Genomic DNA, 24,585 nt, shown 5'->3' on the forward strand with positions numbered 1-24,585 from the left:
AAAAAAGAATAGGGGGTTCTGGTATCCAGATGACCTGGGTTCAAGTCTTGACTACATTTCTTGGCAGCTGTGTGACCTGGGCAAATTACTGAGCTTCTCTGGTTCTCAGTTTGATTATCTGTAACATAGGATCTGGCATACTGTGCTAGGGGTTAAAGGTGATAATGCTGCTGAAGCACTCAGCACAGAAGTTGGCACACAATAATTGCTCAATATATGATCCCATATTTAATTATATACTATGGCAGATCCAGGTTTTGTGGGGCCTGAAGTTTATAGAATTTGAGGGACTCTATTTAAGAAAAGGAATACAAAGTTAGACACATACGCAAATGAGGGCCCAAAGTTTACCCTTTCTTACCAATTTAGACTATCGAGTGGAGTCTTTTTTTCTTTTTTTTTTTTTTTAAGAAACAGAATGAGGGGCTGGGGATGTGGCTCAAGCACTCATCTGGCATGCGCGGGGCGCTGGGTTTGATTCTCAGCACCACATAAAAATAAAATAAAGATCTTGTGTAGGGGCTGGGGATGTGGCTCAAGTGGTAGCGCGCTCGCCTGGCATGCGTGCGGATAGGGTTCGATCCTCAGCACCACATACAAAACAAAGATGTTGTGTCCGCCGAGAACTAAAAATTCAAAAAAAAAAAAAGATCTTGTGTCCACCAAAAACTAAAAAATAAATATTAAAAAAAAGAAACAGAATGAGGTATGGAGTTATAGGTCAGTGGTGGATCATTTGTCTAGAATGTGCAAGATCCTGGATTTGGTCTCCAACATTGCAAAAAGAAAAACAAGAAAAGAAAAAGAGAAAGGAATAGAAAAGATCCAAACATACCACCTGTCCTAAGAGTCAGGTTTAGTTTTGTTGCTGTTGTTGTTTTTAATGTGGTGATGGGGATTGAACCCATGGCCTCATGCATGCTAGGCAAGTGCTTTATCACTGAGTTATCTTCCCCCTTCAGGTGTAGTTTTGTATGTGTGTTCTGTGTGATGATATATTTATTCCCTGGATTATTGTCAAGAACATTCAAGAAATACTGCTGTACCTGTGGGATAGCCATCAATATCCCTATTCTCTCTTGGGGGTAGTTGTAGGGTTAGGGTGAGGATTGGGGAAACTGGGCCTCAAAAGAGTTAAGCTATTTGTCCAGAACATCTTCAGGCCAACAAGAGAAGTTAAGAATCCATCAAAACCCAGCCCTTGCCCTTTCCCCATTGTTCAACCCAGGTCCTAATCCACAGGTCTCCAGGACCTGCAACTTCTTAAGTTTTTGGGGGGGAGAGGATTCAGTGACCTGGTTCCCATATTCACTTGCTGGCCATACCCTGGAGGGTTTGTGCCTAGGCAAGTGTACCTATGGCTTTAGAGAAAATATCCAATGCTAGGGTCAAAATTAGAGGTGTCTCTTCCCCGCCAGACCCCATCCCTCCCATGTCCTCTGGTTAGGAAGGGCTCATCCAGATGGGAAAGCTGTTGTGGATGCTGTCCTTTACTGGCCCCTACTTTGTGCCACTCTGTCCTAGAGCCTCATTTTACTGAAACTGTGAATTTCCAGAGGAGGCACTCCTTTCCCACTTGGCAGAAGAGGAACCCAAGGTAAAGGAACTTTTCCAGGCAGAGCTGGGAACTGAGCCACGGAAGCTTTGGTTTCCACTCATTATCCTCATGATCCAAGAATCAAGGGTACCATGAGCCCACCCTCTCCCCAGGCCCTTGTAAGGAAGTCAGAGGTGGCCCCTCCAAAAAGCCATCAGGGCCCCTCCATCAACAAACATCTCTTCTCCTCCCTCCCTTCACTCCCTGCCCCACGCCGAGGAGAGATCTCAGATCCCAGGAGAGACTCCAGGAGAGATCCCAGATCCCAGGAAGAACCAGCGCAGGCGGACTACGCTCCATCCTAGTGGGCTGAGGGAGGGCGGGGCCGAGGCCGGGGCGGGGCGGAGGGGCGGGGCTGGGGTCAGAACTCACGCCCCGGGGAGGAGGCTCGGGAGGAGGCTCGGGAGGGCCGGTCCGCGCCAAGAGAAAGAGCGCATTCAGAAGCCCGGGAGGAAGAGGGAAAAACCTTGTCTGGTGTTTGACAAGAGAAGAGGAAGGGGGGCAGGGTGGGCGCTACTGATTTGATTCTTTCCTCAACGGTCCTTCCAGCCAGGCCTGGCAGGAGAGCCAAGGAAAGAGGATGTCTGAGGGACAAAGACCGAGGGGGGAGCCTCGGGGAGAAAAGGGGGATTGTTGGAACTGCAGAGTTGTGTGAGGAGAGCCCAGCGAGAGGCCTGGGAGGCTGGGAGACGGGGCTACAGAGGGAGGGGTGGCCGTGGGACAGGGGCCCTCAAACCCAGACTTAGAAGGCAGATGCATCAGCTTCGCCACAGGTACAAAACTGCGGGCAGTGGAGGTGGCCACTGAACGGAAGAGGCAGCAAGCGGCTCTGGTTTATGGAGGTGACCTCTAAGGGCTACCAGGGTCTGAAACCAGCAGCCTGTAAAATGTCAGTCAATCATTGACCAGCCTCTTAGGCTGGGGGGCATAGGAGACCTGTGTGTGTGTGTGTGTGTGTGTGTGTGTGTGTGTGTGTGTGTGTGTGTGTGTGTGTTTAGAGTCTCTTCCCCTCTGCGTACCTCGCCAGCCAGCCTGGGGTCAGAGGACTACAAACAAAAAGAAAAAGGGATGCGATGGTCCAGTCCAGAGTCCAAGGTCCAGTCCATAAACTGGGGCCTACCCCACAGACCTTGAGACTGGGGGTGTGTGTGTACAGATTAGTTACTTGGAAGGAATCCCCCAGAATAGGCATAAGGCTTCCCTGGGACCAAAGGGGAGTAATTTAGAAGTTTATGATCAGAACAATGGTCCAAGCTGGGCGTGGTGGCACATGCCTGTAATCCCAGCTACTTGAGGCTGAGGCAGGATTATGGCAAGTTTGAGGCCAGTCTCACCAAATTTAGCAAGATTGTGTTCCCTAACCATGGCCCTCACACTGAAGCATTTCAAAGATGCAGGCCATTAGTGAGAAGTGATATTTCCCTAATGAGATGTGGGTGGTACCTTGAGTACTATTTTGCCCAGACCCTGTCAAACTCATGGGCTTAAGAAATCTTCCTGCTTCGGTTGTTTTGAGGAAAGGTTTCCGTTTCCCAGATTGGTCTCAAACTCATGAACACAAAGCAATCCTCTTGCCTCCTGAGTAAAAGGGGCTTGACACTACTGAGTACAATTCAAAGTAGCTTTCCCCTCCCTCCCCAGGCCCTCCCCTCCCTGCTGTCACTATCCCATTAGCCATTGCTTCTGTTCACAGCTTCTGGTTAATGCTTTAGGATTTGGTGTGGGGGTAGTGACCCTTTCAACCTCCATGCTTATCCCTTGAAAGACTCATTGAGCCATCCCTTTCTGGATTCCAGATTCCTTGTTTCATGAGCTCTGAGTCTTCCCACTCCACTGCTCCACTAGGCCCTTCAGGACCACAAGCTCACCTTTCCTGTTGCTAGAGGTATAGACCACTGGGGTATGAATGAGGACACCTCTTGCCTCTGGCTTTTGGTTTTAGAAAGACAAGACTAAGAAACTTTCAGAAGCATACAGCTATGGCAATCACAAGATCCTGATTTGGGGGACAATTCCAGTTTCAGATGATTTCACTCACTAAACCCACCTTGTTGATCCTTCTGTTTCCTTGCCCTTTATACCCAATCATTCCTGGAGATCTACCGACTCTCTTCCAATACACTGATGCTTTTTCTACCTCTACCACTGGCTAGGCTAAGCCAAATAAATATATTAAGCCTAAATCAGATCATGTAATTCCCCCTAGGGTGAAATACTCCTCAAATGGCCTTTCATTGCCTGCAGTCTCCATGAATCTATGGAATCAGGCAGAGCCTGGTCTCTGGCTGCTGCTTCAATCTCACAGCATTACAGCCACCTAAGCTTCTTTTCTGTTTTTCAAAGATGCCAAGCTTGTTCCTGCCTTAGGGCCTTTGCACTGACTGTTCCCTCAACCTAGAGGTAACTGCCCCCGGGCTTTGCAGGTCTGGTTCTTTCTGGTCATTCGGGTTTCAGCTCAAAAGATCTTCTATGGTCATGCAATTCAAAGTAGTCTTTCCTTCCCTCCCCAGGCCCTCCTCTCTCTTGCTGTCACTATCCTATTAGCCATCATATGTCACCCAATACTTGTCCATCCATAAAACTTATTTTTACATCTTTTTTTTCCTTTCTTTTATTCCCCTAGTACTGGGGATAGAACCCAGAGTCTCACACATTCTAAGCAGGCACTCTACCTCTGAGCTACATCCCAAGCTCTCTCTTTCTTTCTTTCTGTAGTTATCTATTTATTGGTACTGGGGATTGAATCCCAGGGCACTGAACTACTACTGAACTAAAATACCCAGCCTTTTTTGTATTTTATTTATATACAGGGTCTCTCTGAGTTGCTTAGGGCCTCGCTAAGTTGCCTCAGTCTCCTGAGCTGCTGAGATTACAAGCATGCACCACCGCACCTAGCTCTTTATTTTTAACTGAAGATATATGCAGATCACTGATACAAAATTTTAATAATTTGAGGATAAAAAGTGTCTTTCACCTCCCTGTTACTCAGACACACAGTTCTATTTCTGCCCAAAGACAATAATTATTTCTACTTTCTTATATATCTTTCTAGATATATTCCCTAAAATAACAAGCATATATTCTTTTATGATGAGTAATGTGTGTATGTGTGCGCATATATATATATATATATATATATATATATATATATATATATAGTTCTGCACCTTTTTGTGCTTATTAAAAATACTGCGAGCCAAGCACAATGGTGCATACCTGTAATCCTAGCATCTCTGGAGGTTGAGGCAGGAGGATCACAGTTCAAGGTCACCCTTAGCAACTTAACAAGGCCCTCAAAAACTTAGTGAGAACTTTTCTCAAAATAAAAAATTAAAAGGGCTGGGGATGGAACTCAGTGGTAAACCACCCTCAGGTTCAATCCTGTGTGTGTGTGTGTGTGTGTGTGTGTGTGTGTGTGTGTGTGTAGAGAGAGAGAGAGAGAGAGAGAGAAGATTTTTCCATGCCAGTACATTTCTATTGATTTCTATTCAGCATTAATTGAAAGAAATTCATTCCCTATCAATGGGCATTTCATTATTATTATTTTTGTTATTCCAAAATGACAAGTGCTGCCACAACTAGCTTTTTTTTTAAGTTTTAAAGATAATATTGTTATTTTTTTTTAGATTTTTTTTTGAGAGAGAGAGAATTTTAATATTTATTTTTTAGTTTTCGGCGGACACAACATCTTTGTTTGTATGTGGTGCTGAGGATCGAACCCAGGCGAGCGCATGCCAGGCGAGCGCGCTACCACTTGAGCCACATCCCCAGCCCCCCACAACTAGCTTTGTACTTACAGCATTTGCACTTGTGTAGGTATACCTGGGAGTGAAATTGCTGGGTTACAGAGTGTTCATATTTTCCAGTCTGATTGTGCCAAATTATCCTACTGAGTGGTCATACAATGTGTTCTTCCCTTAGCAATGACATTATCTTGGTCTTTTGTCTGATACTTGTTTGTGTCCCTCCTCTATGAGAATGAACAGTGCCTTGTTGATCATTCTGTCTCCAGAGTGTTGCACATTACAAACCTTAATAAATATTTGATGAATAAGGAATCCTCATGGTAAATAATCACCAGTGTTTGCTCTAAGGACATGGTCAGCATGTCACCATACTGTGTGACTTGCTTTGTCTGTACTGGGAACCATTTCTTTTATTTTCTTTGTACCAGGGATTGAACCACTAAGCTACATCCCCAGCTCTTTAATTTATTTATTTATTTATTTTTGAGACAGGGTCTCACTAGGTTGTTTACAGCCTCACTAAGTTGCTGAGTTTGGCTTTGAACCTGCAATCCTCCTGCCTCAGCTTCTGGAGCTGCTGAGATTACAGGCATGCATCATCTCGCCTGGCTTCTAATTGATTTTCATTCATGGTTCATGATTGGAGCAGCCTCCATTCTACAACACAGAATGAAGTCTTCCACTGGGCAATAGTGGGAGAGTGGGTTTTTAAGGCAGGAACAAGGGAACAGAACAATAGGGGAAAAGTTAATTGGTTTTTTGTTTGTTTGTTTTGGTACTGAGGATTGAACTCAGGAGCACTAGACCATTGAGCCACATCCCCAGCCCTATTTTGTATTTTATTTAGAGACAGGGTCTCACTGAGTTGCTCTGTGCCTTGCTGTTGCTGAGGCTGGCTTTGAACTCTCAATTCTCCTGCCTCAGCCTCCTAAGCTGCTGAGATTACAGGTATGTGCCACCATCCCTGGCATCAGATGACTTTTTTTGACTGTGTGTTGGAAATTTAATCCAGCTAGGGCTTCAAGTGAGCTAGGCAAGTATTTTACACTGAGCTATAGCCCCAGTTCATATCAGGTTACTTCTTTGGTAAGGATTAAAGCAGCGGGGAATTCCTTATTACACTCACTTAGAAATCTTCTGTTCTCCAGAACAACTGATCTGTTTTGCGATCTAGCTACTTCTCTAATGATTATGTGGCATTTAGCACAAATAACTCCATTTTGATCTCTTCTGCTGGGCCCCAGTGTAGGGGCACAGTCCAAACAATGGCCTCCCACAATTTTGTTTAACAACCCTATCTCCCAATAGGACAACAGTACAGATGACTTTAAGAGGATTGTGTTCTCTGTCAAGCACATAAGCATATAGGTACTCAGGGGTCTATGAAGCACTTGGATTCTGAACAAATTTTCACTGTTAGCTCAAAATATGCTACGAAAATTAATATTTATCAAATGTATATAAATGTAGCAATATTTAAGTTATTAACAGTAACTCAACTATAATTTTTATTTAATATAGGATATTGCCACATTTCAATATATTTAATATAATATAGGATGAGACTTTCAAATTTGGAACCTGAAGAGCTGGGATGTAGCTCAGTTGTACAGAACCTGCCTAGAATGTGCAAGGTCCTGCGTTTGAAAAAAAAAAAAAAAGTTGAAACTTAAAAGTTTTGAAAGAGTCATGTCTGTGCATACAAGTTTTCTCAAAGGAAGAATACTTATTTGACAAGACTTCATCCTCTTTGATCCCAAATGTCCTCATCTTTAAATGAGGATCTTCATAAAAATATTCATCCCAACACTGTAAGGACAAAATGAAAAAAATTGTTATGAAAGGGCTAATAGGTCAAATGCAAAGAAGTAGTGGTACATGATTGTTTTCAATCAGCTAATGAAGGGCTGAGCAATTGTTTTATTCATTTCAGCTTCCCAGTTAGTATCAACTAGGTGCTTAGCTCCAGGGCACATTATTCAAGTCATATTAACTTGAAAAAGTGCCATCCACGGGGGCTGGGGATGTGGCTCAATCGGTAGTGCGCTCGCCTGCCATGCATGCGGCCCGGGTTCGATCCTCAGCACCACATACCAACAAAAGATGTTGTGTCCGCCGAGAACTAAAAAGTAAATATTAGGGGCTGGGGATGTGGCTCAAGCGGTAGCGCGCTCGCCTAGCGTGCGTGTGGCCCGGGTTCGATCCTCAGCACCACATACAAACGAAGATGTTGTGTCCGCCCAGAACTAAGAAAAAATAAATAAATATTAAAAAAAAAAAAAAAAGTGCCATCCACAGAAAATAAAACGTGAATTGTGTGTTCTGGCTTTACTTAGTGGCATAGTGCTAGAGCTAAGGACTCAGGATATGTTTGCTGGTGACTGAATGAATAGAGGCAGATGTTAACTTCTTGCTTATTCCACTACCTCCCCAATCCTAACTCCCTCTCCAGGATACAAAGGAACAATCTGACAAAGAGTCAAAGAATGGGGGAGGAGAAAAGGCAATCATTAGCTACCTGACTTCAATGCTTCAATGAGATTTGCTTGAGTGAGTGGGTGCTGGTGGTCGTTGAGGGAGGTATGAGGAGTTACCAAAGCAAGCATCCTATTTCCAATGGTCCCCCTTAATTTTTTCCTCAAATATTACAGTTATTCTATCTCAGTGTATAAGCATGCTGGTGATTTCGCAGCTCCTGATTTAAGTAACCAGTGTTATGTTGTTCATTCATTAAAAGAAAGTGCACTAATTCCTTAAGTCTAATTTTATGCTAGTGCTGGAGGTAGAGTAGTAAGCAAAACAGGAGAGGCAGTTGGACAGGTGGCACACACCTGAAATCCCAGCGGCTGGAGAAGCTGAAACAGGAGCACTGCGAGTTCAAAGCCAGCCTCAGCAAAAGCGAGGCGCTAAGCAATTCAGTGGGACCCTGTCTCCAAATAAAAAATAGGGCTGGGGATGTGGTTCAGTGGTTGAGAGAGTGGTTCAATTCCCCGTGCCCAAAACAAAAAAACAAAAACAAAACAAGAACAACAAAAAAAAGAACAAAACAGGAGAAATACCCTATTCCTCCCTTGTGGGCAAAACAGACCATTGTATCACCCTCCAGTTGTTAACAATCACCCTAGGAGTTGGTGTTTGAATTAACAATGGAAGGGTAAGCAAGAGTGAGAGAGTGATACAAATAAAAACAAAGACAGACTTGAGAAACATGGCTCTTTGAAGAAGATCTGAAGCAAAAAAGTGAAGTCCAGAGGGCAGGAGCCAGATTATGCAAGGCTTGTGAAGTTTGTATTTTATTATCCTGAAGGCAATCATGGGAAACTAGTAAAGAACTCTAAGAAGGAAAATGACGTGATCAAATTTGAGTTTTAGAAATGGGTCTCGGATTGGAGGATGCAAAATTAGACAAGGAAACGCTTTGAGGGGCTACTGCAGCTGTCTCAAGGATAAATGAAAACGTCTTTAACCAAGGTGGTGCCAGAAGAGATGGAGAGAAGTAAGTAAACAGTGCCAGGTACATTTGGGAACTGAAATCCAACAGGGCTGGTGACAGAATTAGCCCTATTCCAAACAAAAAGAGCCCCTAGAGGAGAAAAAAAAATCACTCCTGAACCCACCAGGAGTCCCCTTTCCCTTAACTCTCGATTCAATATATGCAGATAGCTATGGGACGAGGGGCGGGGCAGGCGCCCACAAAAAATCCGGGAACCTTCATTTAATGTAGGCGGACATCAGCGTAGAGTACAAAGGAGATGACAGGTACTTCCGGTTACTCCGGAAGTGAAGGCGTCACAGGCTCTTAAGTTCCTCCCTCGGAGGCCAGCCAGAGTGACAGTATGGCCGGCCGCGCGGCGCGGCTGGTGCTACTAGCCGGAGCAGCCGCGCTAGCAAGCGGCTCTCAGGGCGACCGCGAGCCGGTGTACCGCGACTGCGTGCTTCGGTGCGAGGAGCGGAACTGCTCGGGGGGCGCACTGAGGCACTTCCGCTCCCGCCAGCCAATCTACATGATTCTGGCAGGTAAGCCCCACCCATAATAAGCCCCGCCCGTTTGGCTGTGGCCCCGCCCATAACACCCTAGTTGTTCTGCGATCTTTGACCCTTAGTTTCCCCTTCTGGTCTCTTGTAAGGGTGATTGGCTTCAGGGTTATGGGGGTCTCATCAGCTCTCTGACTTTCCCACAAGCTTTTACTTTACGTTTACTAAGTCAGACCCGTTATTTATTAAGTACTAACTGCATACAAGGCCCTGAATGACACAGTAGTCAGACCAAAGTCTTTTAATCTTTGGAGCTTTCAGTCCTTGGGGACATTAGCCTTCCCAAACAGAGAAGGTCCTAAAGGATCTTTAAATTAAGCATTAGATGTATTTGGGAGAGGAAAGAAGGAATTCTGGCTCTGAGGGAGTGGGGAAGGGATTATCTGGGAATATTTTGTGGAAGAGGGTCTTCCAGATATTTACATTAAATTTACACCCATGACTGTATTGGACAAGGAACCAACAAACTACATGTGACAGATGTCACAATAGGTCAGTTAACTTTCACCACAACCCTTTGAAGTAGTTTCTCTAATCCTAGATGTGGAAGTTAAATACCCAGCCTGAGGTCATATGGGTGGTAAATAGTTTCCAGTTCTGACTTATTTGACCACAAGCCTGTCTTCTTTTCTACGCCTTTCTATTCTAGACAGAGGGAATAGAGAAAGTGAGTGTCCTGGGAAGACCTGGGCAGCAGCTTGGATTACCCAGGGAGCAAGGAGCATGAAAAGGAGTAGTGGCAGTAAAGATGGAAAGATGGTTTAGGACCTCAGGTCAGGGTGAAGGATTTGGGTTTATTTTCATAGCAGGGACAAGACAGCAAGGACTCCTCCCTGGTAAATAAAAGTAAATCCCTTGTTGAGGTAGGTCAGACATAAACCCAATTCTCCATAGATAAGGCCTTCGATGCCAAGATCTCCATCTTGGACAAAAGGAGATGAAATATCTCTATTTGCTCACTGCATACCCAACCCTAGATTACAGTTACATATATACACATCCCTGGCCCTTGTGTCCACTATCTCTCTTCTCTCCAAGTGGGAAGCTATAATTTTGGAATTTCTTCTGGTTCTCTCCAACCTGCAGGCCCTCTTGGCCTGCATTTGTGCTTGGACTCCATTCACACCTCCTCTACACCTCCCTGGGCTGCAGAGTACACAAACCAAATTTGTCTGTTTCAGGTTGGACTTGTCATGACGACTGTAAGTATGAATGTATGTGGGTCACTGTTGACATGTACCTCCAGTATGGTCACAGAGTGCCTCAGTTCCATGGCAAGGTGAGTTGGAGGGTCAGGGAAGGATATGGCAATTATATGGTGGGAGTAAGATGCTCTGAAGTTGGCCAACACTGTCTAAGCTATTTGAGGTATGGGTGACAGATATGTATTTAAGGCAGGTACCTGTTCTCAGAATTTGTTTGTTTTCATAGCATCTGATGGGACCAATGTGTCTTGCTTCTGAATATTGAGTAACAAGACCTGAAAAGCTTTGGAGCCTCCAACTTCTTGAGGTGCCCATCTTGCTTCAGGAATAAATTCCTTGCCCCACTATGACATGTTTCTCCAATACATATCTGGATCAATAGTAATATCCCTCAGATTGCCCAGTGAGGCAATTTTTTTCTGGTGTCTTTTGATCCAGTATTATCTCATTCTAACTTGTTGAGGTTAACAGAAATTATTCTCCCCAATTTGCCACAGAGTAAGGTGATACTCAGAGCACTGGGTCAGTAGCAGAGGAGGGATTGGGACCTTTTTTTGGATAGTAGGTCTGTACTGTTTCCGCTATGCCATAAGTCATCCCATTGGTATCCCCAGAGATGGGGCTGACAGAGTTGGGCATGTTGTCCAGGATAGGGGATCCTATCCTTAGCCAGGGACTGGAGAGAAGAATTGACCTGGAGAGAATCAGAGGCTTTGACTAAAATTCAGAACTAAGACCTATAGATGCAGCGTGTCAAGAAAAGATTGATTGAAACTAGGTACAGTAGCACTTACCTATAATCCCAGTGACTCAGGAGGCTGAATCAGGAGAATTGCACATACAAGGCTAGCCTTGGCAACTTAGTGAGAACCTGTCTCCAAAGTACCACTGAGGTTGTGCTCTGTGGTAAGTGCCCATGGGTTCAATCCAGAGTACCAAAAGGGAAAAAGAAAAAAGACTGAGGATGTAGATCAGTAGTAGAGCACATGTCTAGAATGCTTGAGGTCCTGAATTCCATCACCAGAGCCCTCCCCCAAATAAAAAAGATTGGGTTGCCTGCCCCTCAGGTCCCCTCCTTCTGCTCCTTTTTCAGTGGCCTTTCTCCCGGTTCCTGTTCTTCCAAGAGCCAGCTTCTGCCCTGGCCTCTTTCCTCAATGGCTTGGCCAGTCTGATGATGCTCTACCGCTACCGCACTTCCGTGCCAGCCTCCTCTCCTATGTACCACACCTGTGTGGCCTTCGCCTGGGTAGGTAACCTGGCGGGATGCCTGCTGCACACTTCATCTAGGAAGGAGGAACTCTGAGATTCCCACTGACACCTGACAGGGCTTCCGCCCAGCCAGCTTCTCCTCTGTTTCCAGGGCTGAAGTTGCAACTATGGGGGGTGGGGGTCAGCCCTAGTGAGAAAGACGGGAAGGTGCTGAGTCAAGCTTTACCTTTTTAAAACAGTCTAGAAGGCTGTTTGGAAAGGAAAGAAGAAAGAAACATTTTTCTTGTCCTCAGAAGAAGGCACTAAAAGACCCAGTAGGGCAGTTTATGAGCACAGAAGAGAGACGGGCAGCAGGGAGAAGGCTGGGACCATGGGCTTTGCTGAGGTCCACTCTGGGGAACTTGGAGGGATCCCAGTTCCAGCCCAGGTTGTAGGCAGTAGCAGCTATAGCGCTCTTTCTGGAGCTCACCCTGGTCTTAGTATATCCCAGGGTGTGTACCATCCAAATACAGAAGGGCTCTCAGCCTCATGGTGAGGCTACTCTTTGAAGAACCAGTATCCAGGGCCTGGAACTGTGTGAAAAAAATGGACTAAAGCACAGATGTGAACTGTGACAACCTTGGGGTGGGGTCAAAAGTAAGATATTGCAGTGATTGTCTCTAGATCAGAGCCTCCCTGCTAGACCTTAAGGAAAAAGTTCTCACTCACCTTCATGCCATCAAAGCCACCACTCATTCACATATTTAGCATGTACTATGTATGTGCCAGGCACTTTGTTGGGTGCTGGGGATCCAAAAGTATATTAAAAAAGATAGGTTCCTGCCCTATGGAACTAATCACACAATCATACAATTGAATTTAAAAGTACAGCGATGAAAAGGTGCAGTGGAAGCTGGGCACAGTGGTGCATGCCTAGAAACCCAGCTACCAGGGAGGCAGAGGCAGGAGCATCAAAAGTTCAAGGCCTACTGGGCAATTAGCAAGACCTTGTCTCAAAACTAAAAGTAAGCTGAGTACAGTGATACATACCTGTAATCCCAGCAGCTTGGGAGGCTGAGGCAGGAGTTTCGCGAGTTCAAAGCCAGCCTCAGCAATTTATCGAGGCACTAAGCAACTCGGTGAAACCCTGTCTCTTAATAAAATACAAAATAGACCTGGGGATATGGCTCAGTGGTTGAGTGCCCCTGAGTTCAATCCTCGGTACCGCCACCCCCAAGAAAAAGAGCTGTAGGGTATGTGAAAGGGGCAGGACCAGCACAGAGCAGACAGAAGGCTTCCCTGAGGAAGGGAATGGGAGGAAAGATGGGAATGATGAGTGAAAGTTACTAGGTAAATTTGAGCAGAAGAGGGCTAGGGGTATTGCTCAGTGGGAAAGCACTTGCCTAGCATGTGTGAGGCACTAGGTTCGATCCTCAGCACCACATAAAAATAAATAAATAAAATAAAGGACTATCAACAGCTACAAAAAAAATTTTTGGAGGGTACTGGGGATTGAACTCAGTGGCACCCAACTATGGAGCCACATCCCCAGCCCTATTTTGTATTTTATTTAGAGACAGGGTCTCACTGAGTTCCTTAGTGCCTTTGCTCTTGCTGAGGCTGGCTTTGATCTAATGATCCTCCTGCCTCAGTTTCCCCAGCCAATTGGAAATACAGATGTGTGTTATTGCGCCCGGCAAAAGAATATTTTAAAAAATTTGAACAGAATCCAGAATGTGCATAGACAGGAGAGAATGAGGATCAATGCAGGGCCTGAAAGACCAGAAGACCTAATGTTCAGGCAGTTAGGAGGCATCTGGTATAAGACAGGTATGCAGGTGGGCAGTGGCCAAGCCAGCCCCTGGAGAGCCTAACACTTTAGATCTCAACTCTCAAAGTGTCAGGAAGCACCAAGAGATTTTCTTTCATTCATTCATTCATTCATTCAATTTTTGTGTTGGAGATTGAACTAAAGAGTTTACCACTGAGATATACCTCCAGCCCTTTTTTATTTTTGTTTTTATTTTGAGCCAATGTCTCTCCAAATTCCTGAAGCTGGCCTCACACTGTGATCCTCCTGCCTTAGCCTCCAAAGTCTCTGGGATTGCAGATGTGCTCCACCATGCTTGGCTTGCTAAGGGATTTTGAGTGAGAGTGGGGACAGAAATGATCTCAGAATAGCTTTGTCCTTTGGAAACCTTGTTTTGTCTACTGTGTGGAGGACAGATGGGAGGGTGAGGTGGATGCTGGGGGCCAGTGGGAACATTAGCACATGCCCGGTCACTGGACTAGAGGGGTGTTCTGGTCTTAGGCGTTAAGGAGAAGTACATTCTATTTTATTTATTTATTTATTTATTTTGAGAAGTACATTTTAGCTATGTTTTGGAAGTGACATTAAAACTTTTTTGTGGGGGTTACCAGGGATTGAACTCAGGGGCACTCAACCACTGAGCCACATCCCCATCTATTTTGTATTTTATTAGAGACGGCGTCTCACTGAGTTGCTTAGAGCCTCGCTAAATTGCTGAGGCTGACTTTGAACTGGCGATCCTCCTGCCTTTGCCTCCCCAGCCACTGGGATTTCAGGCATGCACCACCATGGCCGGCTAAGACTTTTTTTTTTTTTGTAGTTATAGTTAGACATAATACCTTTACTTTATTTATTTATATGTGGTGCTGAGGATCCAACCCAGGACTTTGCACGTTTGAGGCGAGCGTCTACCACTGAGCCATAACCCCAGCCCCGGCAAAGACTTTTTAAAATTTTATTTAACAAACACATATATAGCTCTTACTGTATGCTAGGCACCATTCTGACCATTTTATAAATATTAACCTTGTTCATCCCATTACAGAATTAAAAGGTGTAGATGATAATCTTATCCCCAGTTTACAGATGAGGGAAGCGAGGGCTGCAGAGGGCAAGGAGCCAGCACTGGGTCATGAGCCAGGGCGGAGTCCAGCGTCTCCTCCAGAGTCCACACTCTCACCTTCTTGGCCATGGATAAGCCTGGCAGGGCTTAGACACAGACACGTGGTGAGAGAGGATAGGATGCAGCCATTCCCAGCATTCCTAGCTAGGGGCTCGGGAATGACACATGGGACCTACGAGGAAGCTTGGGTTGGTCAGCTTGGCTGCAGTGTGGCTGAGGGAAGAGGAACAGAGGGAGGGAGTTGAGGTTGACCCTCTGCTTTAGTGACTGAAGCTGCTGAGTATGGGTAAGGCCACAAAGGGGAATGAGACAGTGAGAAGAGAAGGAGTCGAGGGCGGAGACCTGAGGAGCCCAAAACTCGATGGCTGGATAGAGGAGGATGAACCAGCAAATGGAGACAGGGGTGGCCAGAGGAGAAGCAGAAAACTTGGAGATTATGGGATTGGGGAGCCCCAGGACAGGTCAAGAAGGAAAGAGTAGTGTGCTCTCCTGAATGATGCTGGACAGACAGGTGAGAACTGAGGGTCTGGTGGCCCGAGGACCTGAGGATAGTGTGGGCATGCTGAAAAGTCCAGGCTGAGCCCAAGATCTAGGAGATGGGCACACAGGAGGCTGTTAAACTTCTGGGAGATCCTGGGCCTTCCTTTTACTTCCTTTTCAACAAATATTAATAACAATCATTAAGGATCATAGAACACAAGCCCTGTTCCATAAACACTTCACACACATCTCCTCCTGTGATCCTTGTAGTGCGCACTTGAGCTCTGAGTAACTCTCAGAGGTGGGAAAGTTGTGCCTGAGTGAGAGCGACCAAGTCAGTGGCAATGAGTAGCCTCCAGCACTGTCTGACTCCAGGGCCTGAGGGCTCAGCACCTCTCCTTGGCTGCCGGCATGTCCTGGGAGGAATGTTGGTTGAGCACTGGTCAAAGTGGACAGAGGCTGAAGCCCCAGCCCCCGGGAGCCGAGCATAGTGTGAGTACAGATCCAGCCATCCCTGGTGGCAGGACACAGGCTGAACCCAGGAGCCAGAGAGATCCCATCCTCTGGTTGGTGCCAGGGAAGCCCAGGGAGGGGGTGAGGTGTCATTGGGAATTTGCAAGCCTGGTAGGCCTTAGACACAGACACACTGGGGGAGAGGAGATAGGATTCAGGCATTTCCAGAATTCCTAGCTAGGGGCTCAGGAATGACACATGGGACCTAGAGGCAAGCTTGGATTGGTCAGCTTGGCTGCAGTGTGGCTGTGGGAAGAGGAACAGAGGGAGATGAAATGGAGCAGAGAGGACCAAATGCCAGGTGGGGGTAGAGCTTCTACTTTAGGCAGGGGCTTGGCACACATGGTTTTGGGCATGGGTGAGATAGAGCCACCACTTCCTGTGTAGGCCTGTCACAGGGAAGGGAATTTGGTCTTGGCCAGGAAAGTAGGAAAGTGAGGAGGTTACACCTGTCCCCTTTCCCTTGGGAGTCTTCAGGGACACTGCTTGTGTGGGCTCACTGCCTGTATCTCCTCTTTGCCTCCTTCTCTCTTGGAGAACGTGGGACAGCTGTGCCTGAACACTCTGAGCAGTGCTCAAAGCCTGCATGCTAGGGCCTCAGGTCTGAGGGATCCTCAGAAGGTCCCAGCCCTTGGCTGCCTAAAATGTGCCAGAAACCACTAGTCACGTCACAACTCTGGTCTTGATCTCCTTGTTTCTTGGGTCTTTTGTCTCAGTGGTATCAGCACTTATGGATGGATAAGCTTCCATCTTAGCAAGGGATCACCCCTCCCAAGGATACCCTGCAGTCCATTGTGACCAAGGGCACTTAGAAAAGGACCCCAGGGACGTTGAGGTGGGAGAGGGTACCCTACAGAATATGGGATTCTGAGTTTGGGGTCCTTCTCATGCCACCCCCAGGCCCTCAAGGGGCACATCCTCAGAGCCCGTACCACTTTGATGATCTAGTTGGATTTTACATTTGATCTTGAGCCTGTGTGTGTTTCTGCAGGAGGGAGGGATCCCAAGCCATTCAGAGGGCATGACAATGGACTTTGTCCTTGGCTGGGTCTTCTGGAGTGAGTGGGGCCCCTGATTTCTATTGGTTGCAGGTGGGAAGGCCCCTCACCTACTCCAGGTTAGTCTTGCAGGAGGGGTGTCTCAGGCTTTTTCTCTGGGAGACAAGGAAACTCTTGTGCCAAAGCTGTATCAGGCAGCCCCTGGGCTGGGGCTGTAGCTCAGTGGCAGTGAGCTTGCCTACCACGTGTGAAGCCCTGGGTTCGATCCCCAGCACCACATATAAATAAATAAATGGCATTATGTCCATCTACAACTAAAAAAATAAATATTTTTTTTAAAACATAAGGCAGCCACTGCATTCCCCTGTAGGCTTGGGCTTGGGCTGGGCAGCAGCCGGGCAGAGCTGAGGAGCCCACCGAAGCTCTGTACACTGTGGCCCTTGGACTTCACAGAGCAGGGGGCCCTGGCTCTTTGCCAAAATTAGAAGGGTAAACCAATTTTTCATCCCTTCATCTAGTGGGGAAAAGCCCCCACGTACAAGAGTGAAACGAAGAATGGCAGGGAATCCAGTCTGTCTCTCTAGTATGATTTGTGGAGGTAGGCACTGATTATATCATCCCTGTTGAGGAAACTATGAGAAAAGATAGGCTGAGGATATAGCAAAATGATGGTAGACTTCAGGAAGGACTTCCTGACCATCAGATAAGTCAGTGGAACAGAAAATCAAGGAATTCTTTGGAAAAAGCCTCTATCTCTCAGGAGTGAGCTGGGACAGGCTTGTCTTGCCTGAGGCATGGAGCGAGACACTGTGGCCTCCGTGGTGGGGGCAGTAGGCATCATATTTAACATTCTACCTCCCCCACTTCTGAGACACAGAGCTATTTAAAGACTCACTTGTCCCCACCACTACGGTGTCAATGACAGCCCCTAGCACTGGGGCTTAGCACTGGGGTCGAATTCCTGACAGATCTGGCTCACTTGGCATCCAACCAGTTTCACGGCTGTGATATTTTTGTCTCAATTTTCTTATTTTCCAACAGACTGAAACAGCCTCCTGCTCCCCCCACCAGCTTTTCCTGTCCCCCTCATCCCCACCCACACTGGCTCCCTGCCCCTGGCTGCCTCCTTTTCTCAGTGTTTGCACAGAGTTCTTAGTGCCTTGGGCCCAGCCATCACCCTCCTGGCCAGTTACACTGTCTGCCCCCTCCCATCCCACTAGGGCCTGGCCGAGAAGCCTGGGAGTAGTGGTATGTTTGTATCTTGGGACTGTCCCTTCCTTCCACATCCATCTGTCCCCTTTGCTTGTGTCTTGATTACAAACTCTGAAGAGAAACAGGATCTGTTAGGTCCATACTGGTGGGATTGTGGCTCAGGAGCAGGGAGCAAGGGGCTCTTCTCATAGCTGAGACATCTACAGGCTGGGATCCATGGGGCTTCTTCTGTCCCATAGTCTAACCTTGAATTTGGTGACCCTTGAGGAAAGGAGAATGGGGATGCATGGTGGGGGTCTGCCTGTACGTGATGCAGGACATGGACATTTATGGAATCCCTGCCGTAGGCCAGCAGTGATAGTAGTGGCCCTTTCTGGAGTGGCTGCTCCGTGCCAGGCCTTTGTGACATTGTCCCTCACAGCCCTCCTGTGGAGGAAGTGCTGTTTCTAACCCCATTTCCTAGGTGAACAAATAGCTGGAGCTCAGTTACTTGTCCAAGAACACATAGGTAAGCTGGGCAGGAGGCACACACCTGTCCTTCCAGCTCCTAGGGAAGCTGAAGCAGGAGGATCGCTTGAGCCCAGGAGTTCGAGGCCAGTCTGGGCAACATAGTGAGTCCCTATCCCAAAAAACAAAATCCAACAAAACAAAAGAAAACTCAGTTGTTTAGGGGCTGGAGCAGTACTTGAGGTCAGGGTCTGTCTCATTGTAAAGACTCTGTACTTTTCTGTCTCCGGCCTGCACCTGTGGGGGTGGGATAGCAGCAGGGGAGACCAGTTTCTCAGCCTAGACCACCTTAGCCTGGTGGGAGATTGAGAGGCAGACTTGTTCTCGGTGGCCTTTGGGCTGTGGGAGAGCTGTGAGAGTTCCATGCTGGCCCGCCGGTAAAGAAAATAGCAACTAAGGCTTTAAACCCCATCCTGGACACCATGCTGCATGCTGTGTTTGTACAGGTGCTCACTCAATCCTGATCTACACTGATATTATTCCCATTTTACAGATGAGACAACTGAGGCACAGCAAGGCTAAATAACTTGCCTAAGGACACACAGGAAATGCAGAGCCAGGATTTGAACCCTGGCAGTCTGGCTCTAGGGGCTGCATTGTTAATGACACAACTTCCCAAGTCTGAGGGAAGGGTCAGAAGAGGAGCCCCATATGGGACACTCCCAGGGGAAAAGGGCCATCTCAGGGGTGCAGAGTCCAAGCTTCAGGTGGGTCTCTGTAAGTGGAAGGCACCCTGGGGAGGCAGGTGGACAAGGGACCCAGCAGCCCTGCCCTGTGTGGAGCTGAAGCTTGGCCAATGCACTTCCACCTCTGCTTTCAGTGTTCCAACCGCCACTTAGCTCAGTCCTCTTGTCACCTCCCCCTTCCTGTTGTGGGTGACAAGGAGGCCTGGCCGGCTGCCAGTCCTAGCTGTCTTCCCCTCCTCCTCCCCACACTGGTTCCAGGGACACTGTCCTTTCTAAGGATGTCCCTGTGCCTGGTCTGCCTGACTGCCTAGGCCTTGTGTCCAGCCCAGGGCCTGCTCCTCTCCCCACGTTGACCATACACCCCACAGACTCTGGGGGAGTGTCCAAAGAAGCCACCAGGGGTAGACTCACTTCCTAGCTCCAGACTGTGCCTCCATGTTGTCCCTGGGGAGGAGCCTCGAGGCTGGTGGAAGGGGCAGAATGGCCTTCCCTCAGGGCAGGAAGGCTCTGAAGACCACTCAAGCCAGCTGGTGACAAGTCCCAGGGGAGATCTTGGGCCTGGGGGAGAGGAATGGGAGTTGCCTTGGGCCTCTGCAGCCTGGTAGCATGAGGGTGCCTGACTGGCTTTGCCACTGAGCCCTGCCCTGCCTCCCCCTGGGTCCCCCCACCCTCCTCCACTCCCCAGGCCTGTCAGGCCCCACAGAGAGGCTTCTTCCCTTGCTCCCTCTGCCCTCTGCCTGGCCAGTTGTCCTGGCACCTAAGTGCGCAGTCTTTTCCATGTCCGGCAGGCCGGGCCCACCCTGGACACCCCTCCCCAGCTCCGGGGCAGGCCAGGCCTGGCCCCCGCTCTTTCTTCCTGGGACTGTCTGTCCCTGGCTTCCCTGCTGCTATTTGTAGCTTCTCCTCAGCCCATCCCTCCCCGAAGAAAGTGCCAGCACCACCTCCCAGAAGACCTGGGGCTCATTTACAGGATGGTTCTTACTCTCTCAATGCATTTAATTTCCAGGAAGAAGGCCTCAGATATTCCCCTGGACCCTGCCCACTGCAGCCCCTTCATTCCTGCCCTGCTCCGCCCAGGTCTTAAGAGCAGCTCTGGTCTGGCAAGTCAGGCCGGCCCAGCCTGGAGGAAGCTGGGCTAGGCTGCCACTGGAGTCCTGTCCTAGGACTGGGCCCAGTGGGATCTGCTGGATCTCCCTGCCTTGCTTGCTTTTGGGGCACGCCCCAAGCTGGCTCAAGCCTTTTCCACCCCACCCACCTCATTCCCGCCCCCAGAGGCTGAGGTCACCAGCTCCCCTGGGCCCGGGTGGGGCTGTCATCACCTGGCAGTTGGAGGAGGAGGTGAGGCCCCTGGGGCCTGTTGTCTTAGTGATTGAGTAACCAAGGATCTTGGCTCTGCCAGAACTGGTTCCCAGGCCAGGCTAGAACATGTGGAGGCTGCAGCCCCCCAACCCCTCCTCCATGGCCTTAGGGGCTGGGGATGATGGGGAGTTGACCTGAGGGGACTGGGCTGGGCCTGGATGGGGGACACAAGTTTGTTTTTCCAGGGGCATGGGAAAGCACATTTCTTGCCCCCAAAGCCCCTTCCTAAAGATGAGGTGGAGAGGGACCCTGGGGTCTCCCCAACCTTGGGGCAACATGTTCATTGGCCCTTCCGTCCTCAGGTGTCCCTCAATGCTTGGTTCTGGTCCACAGTCTTCCACACCAGGGACACCGACCTCACAGAGGTGAGAGCCCTCATTTCCCTCTCCTGCATGGGACTGTCCCCAAGAGCCCGGGGGTGGCAGAGCAGGGCTCGGGAGTGCAGCTGCCCTCGGCTGGGCATTCTAGAACACACTCGAGCTTCCCAGCCTGGCGAGGTAGGGCTGATGGTTAGCTCTAACCATGAGGCAGCTGAGCCTTGGGACGCGAAATCATTTTCTCAGGGCCACCTGGTGAGTGAGGGGCTGCAGTCAGGGTAGAGTGCACAGCTAACAGACCCAGGCACTGGGCGTCGATGGTAGGTTCTCCTGCCCCACAGCCTGGCAGAGCCCGCTGCTGAGCAGCACACTGTAGGCTGTGAGCACAAGGGTCAGTCTGTCACCTCCGCAGTGAAACAGCAATAGGCAGAAGGAGCGGGAGAAGAGACCCCTCTGGCTGCAAGGTCAGGCCCTGTCCCCTCCCTTCCTCCACCCACAGTGGCTCATCTGGGCCACAAAGCTGTTCAGTCTCCAGCAGCACTCATGGGCTCCCCTTGTCCTCAGAAAATGGACTACTTCTGTGCCTCCACTGTCATCCTCCACTCAGTCTACTTGTGCTGCGTCAGGTATGCCTGTATTGGTGGCTGCAGGGACAGACTCAGGACCGGGGTCAAAAAGTGGGGTGCTGCCCCAGGGCTGCCTTCTTTGGTCTCCCACACATCCCTGCTGTCCTGGATGGGGGTTCTGCAGAGGACTGGGTGCCCTGGCTCCTCACAGGGAGCTGCAGCACTTGGCCAAGGCCCCGGGGGTGGGGTGGGTGGAGTTCTGCCCCAGCGGCCTGTTTTGGTGGGGGAAAGGGCAGTAGCTTTAGTGAACTCACTGATGTTGGGGGAGGAGAACTTCAGGGAGGGCTGCTCTGGTCATGGGCCACCTGCCACCACGTAAGCAGCTCTGGGTGGTGGGCAGGACCGTGGGGTTGCAGTACCCAGCCGTGGCCAGAGCCTTCCGGGCCTTCCTGCTGCTGCTGCTGACCACACATGTCTCCTACTTGAGCCTCGTGCACTTTGACTATGGCTACAACCTGGCGGCTAACGTGGCTTTCGGTGAGACAGAACTGAGGCGTTGGGTTGGGCCATCTGCAGGACTTTGGGGTGGGCATGGTGGGTGGCCCTTCTCTCTTCAGAAAAGACAAGGTTCTGGAGAGAGACTTGCAGGGAGGAAGGGGGAGAATTTGAAGTGGGAGAGAGGGGAGGCTGGGAGGAGTGTCTGAGGATGGTCCCAGGGTCAGAGAGCACGGGAGGGGTGGCCTGAGGGAGAGGCCCAGAGAGTGAGCCTGTCCTGCCTGTGGCACCCAGGTCTGGTGAATGTGGTGTGGTGGCTGACCTGGTGCCTACGGAACCACCGGAGGCTGCCGCATGTGCGCAAGTGCGTGGTGGTGGTCTTGCTGCTGCAGGGGCTGTCCCTGCTGGAGCTGCTCGACTTCCCACCCTTCTTCTGGGTCCTGGACGCCCATGCCATCTGGCATATCAGCACCATTCCTGTTCACATCCTCTTTTTCAGGTTGGTGCCATCCCTTGCCCGGTGTTTGCCTTCCTTGTGCCCAGTCCCTTGACAGGTCCTAAAAGAGACTGGGGACCCCATGTACTCTCTCACCCCTTCCCGATGGCCTGCGCTCACCCCCCTTGCCCAGGGAGCTTTAGAGCTGGGTTCTTTAGTGGGCTCCTCCCTTGGCCCGCAGCTTCCTGGAAGACGACAGCCTGTACCTGCTGAAGGAATCAGAAGCCAAGTTCAAGCTGGCCTGAAGACACTTGGAGTCGTCTGGTCCTTTCCTACTGGCTTCTCCTTCCCCCTCCCACCTTCAGATGATTTGTTTTCTCCTTTTAGTTTCTTGAACTTGGACATGAGGAGTGTGGGCCCAGAATCATGTAGCTGCCCACCCTTTGCTGGCCCTCACAGGGCTTGGAGCCTGCCCTAGGGATGGCCTCACACCTATCATCTGGGGTCACAGAATGGGCAGCCCCTCTGGTTCCTGAAGCTGAACTGGGGTAGAACTGTGTTCTGAGTTCCACTGAGAGGAAGGCCCTTAGGGATCCAGCGGGGTCCCTTCTATTATTGGCACCCTGCTTTGGGGCACCACTAGGTGGTGCTAGAGGCCTGCTCTTTGGCTACCCGGTTTTAAGGCCAGTCTTAAGTTCCAGGAGGGATGCAGAGGGACTAACCTGCTGGGATTGGGACTGGGGAGGGGTTTCACCCTGACTTTTGCCCCAGCCAGGCTCCCAGGAGACCTCACCACACATCACTCTGAGCCAGGACACCAGAGGGCCCAGGACAAGAATCTGATGCTGTTCTGGTTGGGAGCTTATGTGTGAATGTATAGGAGAGCATGGGCAGGCCAAGTACAGAGGTGACTGGGTAGCGAGCCCGTGGCTCTGCGTGTGTGTAAGAGACAGCATGCCTGTGCACAAGCTACTGCACTCGGGCCTGAGTGTGTAGTATAGAGTGTTTGTGCCTGTTCAAGGGCAGCTAGGTATGTGTGGGTTTGGGGAATATGCATAGATTGAGTGTGAGTGTGCTTGTGGGTGTTTCTGAGATGGGTGTAAATGCAAGTGAACGTGCCATGCAGTGCTGGAAATTGGGAACAGGATGGGAATAAAGTCACCATCACCAATCACCAGCTCTGCCCAAGGCCTCAGCCAGGATGTGTACACGCTCTGAGTGGAGTCTGGGGGTCCAGGCTGTATGCCTGCCTGTCCAGTGCCCCCTTTGCCATTCCCCTCCAAACCCCACAGGGCCCCCTCATAATTTAAGATCAGTACTAGCTCCTGGGGGCAGAGTGAAGAAGGAAAATGGGGATCCTGGGCCTTCTTCAGTCTCCCTGTCTCCTCACCTAGCACGTTTGGCCTTTCCTCCCCGGTTTCCTGCTCTAGCCCCTTTGCCACAGCCTGGACTTTGGTGTGTGTCTGTGTGTGTGTGGGGGGTGTTGCACTGTGAATTCTAGGGACAAGGGAAGAGAACTGTGGCCGAGTCTGGTTTCTGCCATCCCCAGAGGCACTCACTATTCCAGGGTGACCCCAGGGAAGGCAGGAACCACACTATGCTTGTGTCCTTATAAAGGTGACCCCTAGCAACTGCCAGCAGCCCTGGCACTCCCTTGCCCCACAAGAATAGGGTATGTGGCTTCAGAAACTTTCCATCCTGAAGGCAGTCTGCAATTGAAGCCAGAATACTGTTGTTTTGCTCTATCTCTGCTCCCTAGCATAGGGAGCTATGCTGAGACTCTAATCTCAGAAACTTAGGTGGCCCATGTGAGGTTCTTTTGATACTAAAAACTATTTGAAGGCAGGATGGTAGTGAGGATGATGCTTAATAAACCAGTTCCCCTCACCCTCCCTTTTTCAGTTCATTTGTGTACATAGGGTAGGCTGGAAGGAAGGAAGAGCTGGCTGGAAGCAGTAGACAGAGGTGGGATCTCTACCTAGGCATTGGGGGTGGGAATGGTAGGGACCAGATGCAGAGCTGGGCAGGGTTCAAGTCCATCCTAGGGGAGGGAGCTGGCACTGTTTTTTTCTTTCTCACATCCCAGGCCTGGATTGTAATACTCGCCATTCACACCCAGCACCCTGGCAATCTTGTCTCCCTGCTTTTCAGCTTTGAGTCTGCAGGCTCCGCTACTGCTTGTTACTTAACCTCTCTGAGCTTCACCTGGAAATAGGCTAACAGGGTCCACCACTGAATGCAATGACTGAATGACATGACAGATACAAGAGCCTGGCATACAACAGGTACCAAATGAGCTCCCCTGAGCTAGG

The 24,585-nt window shown here is 49.3% G+C and overlaps 1 protein-coding gene across 3 annotated transcripts; it reads left to right on the forward strand.

The window, feature by feature from the left end:
• Nucleotides 1–9,130: 9,130 nt before the first annotated feature.
• On the forward strand, nt 9,131–24,160 carry Pgap3 (post-GPI attachment to proteins phospholipase 3). Of its 3 annotated transcripts, none has more exons than XM_021724189.3 (8): nt 9,131–9,360; nt 10,465–10,580; nt 11,677–11,829; nt 20,762–20,824; nt 21,341–21,402; nt 21,743–21,879; nt 22,132–22,336; nt 22,515–24,160. In XM_021724189.3, the coding sequence occupies exons 1-8, from the start codon at nt 9,180–9,182 to the stop codon at nt 22,576–22,578; spliced, it is 981 nt and encodes a 326-aa protein (XP_021579864.1). In that variant the 5' UTR covers nt 9,131–9,179; the 3' UTR covers nt 22,579–24,160. The 3 variants fall into 3 exon arrangements, with proteins under 3 accessions (XP_021579864.1, XP_040124757.1, XP_005321841.1); XM_040268823.2 differs by having other exon boundaries at nt 10,531–10,580; XM_005321784.5 differs by having other exon boundaries at nt 10,560–10,657.
• The last annotated feature ends 425 nt before the right edge of the window (nt 24,161–24,585 follow it).

Source organism: Ictidomys tridecemlineatus, chromosome 3, assembly GCF_052094955.1.
Source record: "Ictidomys tridecemlineatus isolate mIctTri1 chromosome 3, mIctTri1.hap1, whole genome shotgun sequence".
NCBI classification, from domain to species: Eukaryota; Metazoa; Chordata; class Mammalia; order Rodentia; family Sciuridae; genus Ictidomys; species Ictidomys tridecemlineatus.

What these genes read in the sequence shown, in the direction of transcription:
- Pgap3 (XM_021724189.3), top strand. Translation starts at nt 9,180, where the DNA reads ATGGCCGGCCGCGCGGCGCGGCTGGTGCTACTAGCCGGAGCAGCCGCG. An exon ending in CCTGTGTGGCCTTCGCCTGG is followed by an intron (nt 11,830 to 20,761) that starts GTAGGTAACCTG and finishes TTCCGTCCTCAG; the next exon opens with GTGTCCCTCAATGCTTGGTT. An exon ending in GGGACACCGACCTCACAGAG is followed by an intron (nt 20,825 to 21,340) that starts GTGAGAGCCCTC and finishes CCTTGTCCTCAG; the next exon opens with AAAATGGACTACTTCTGTGC.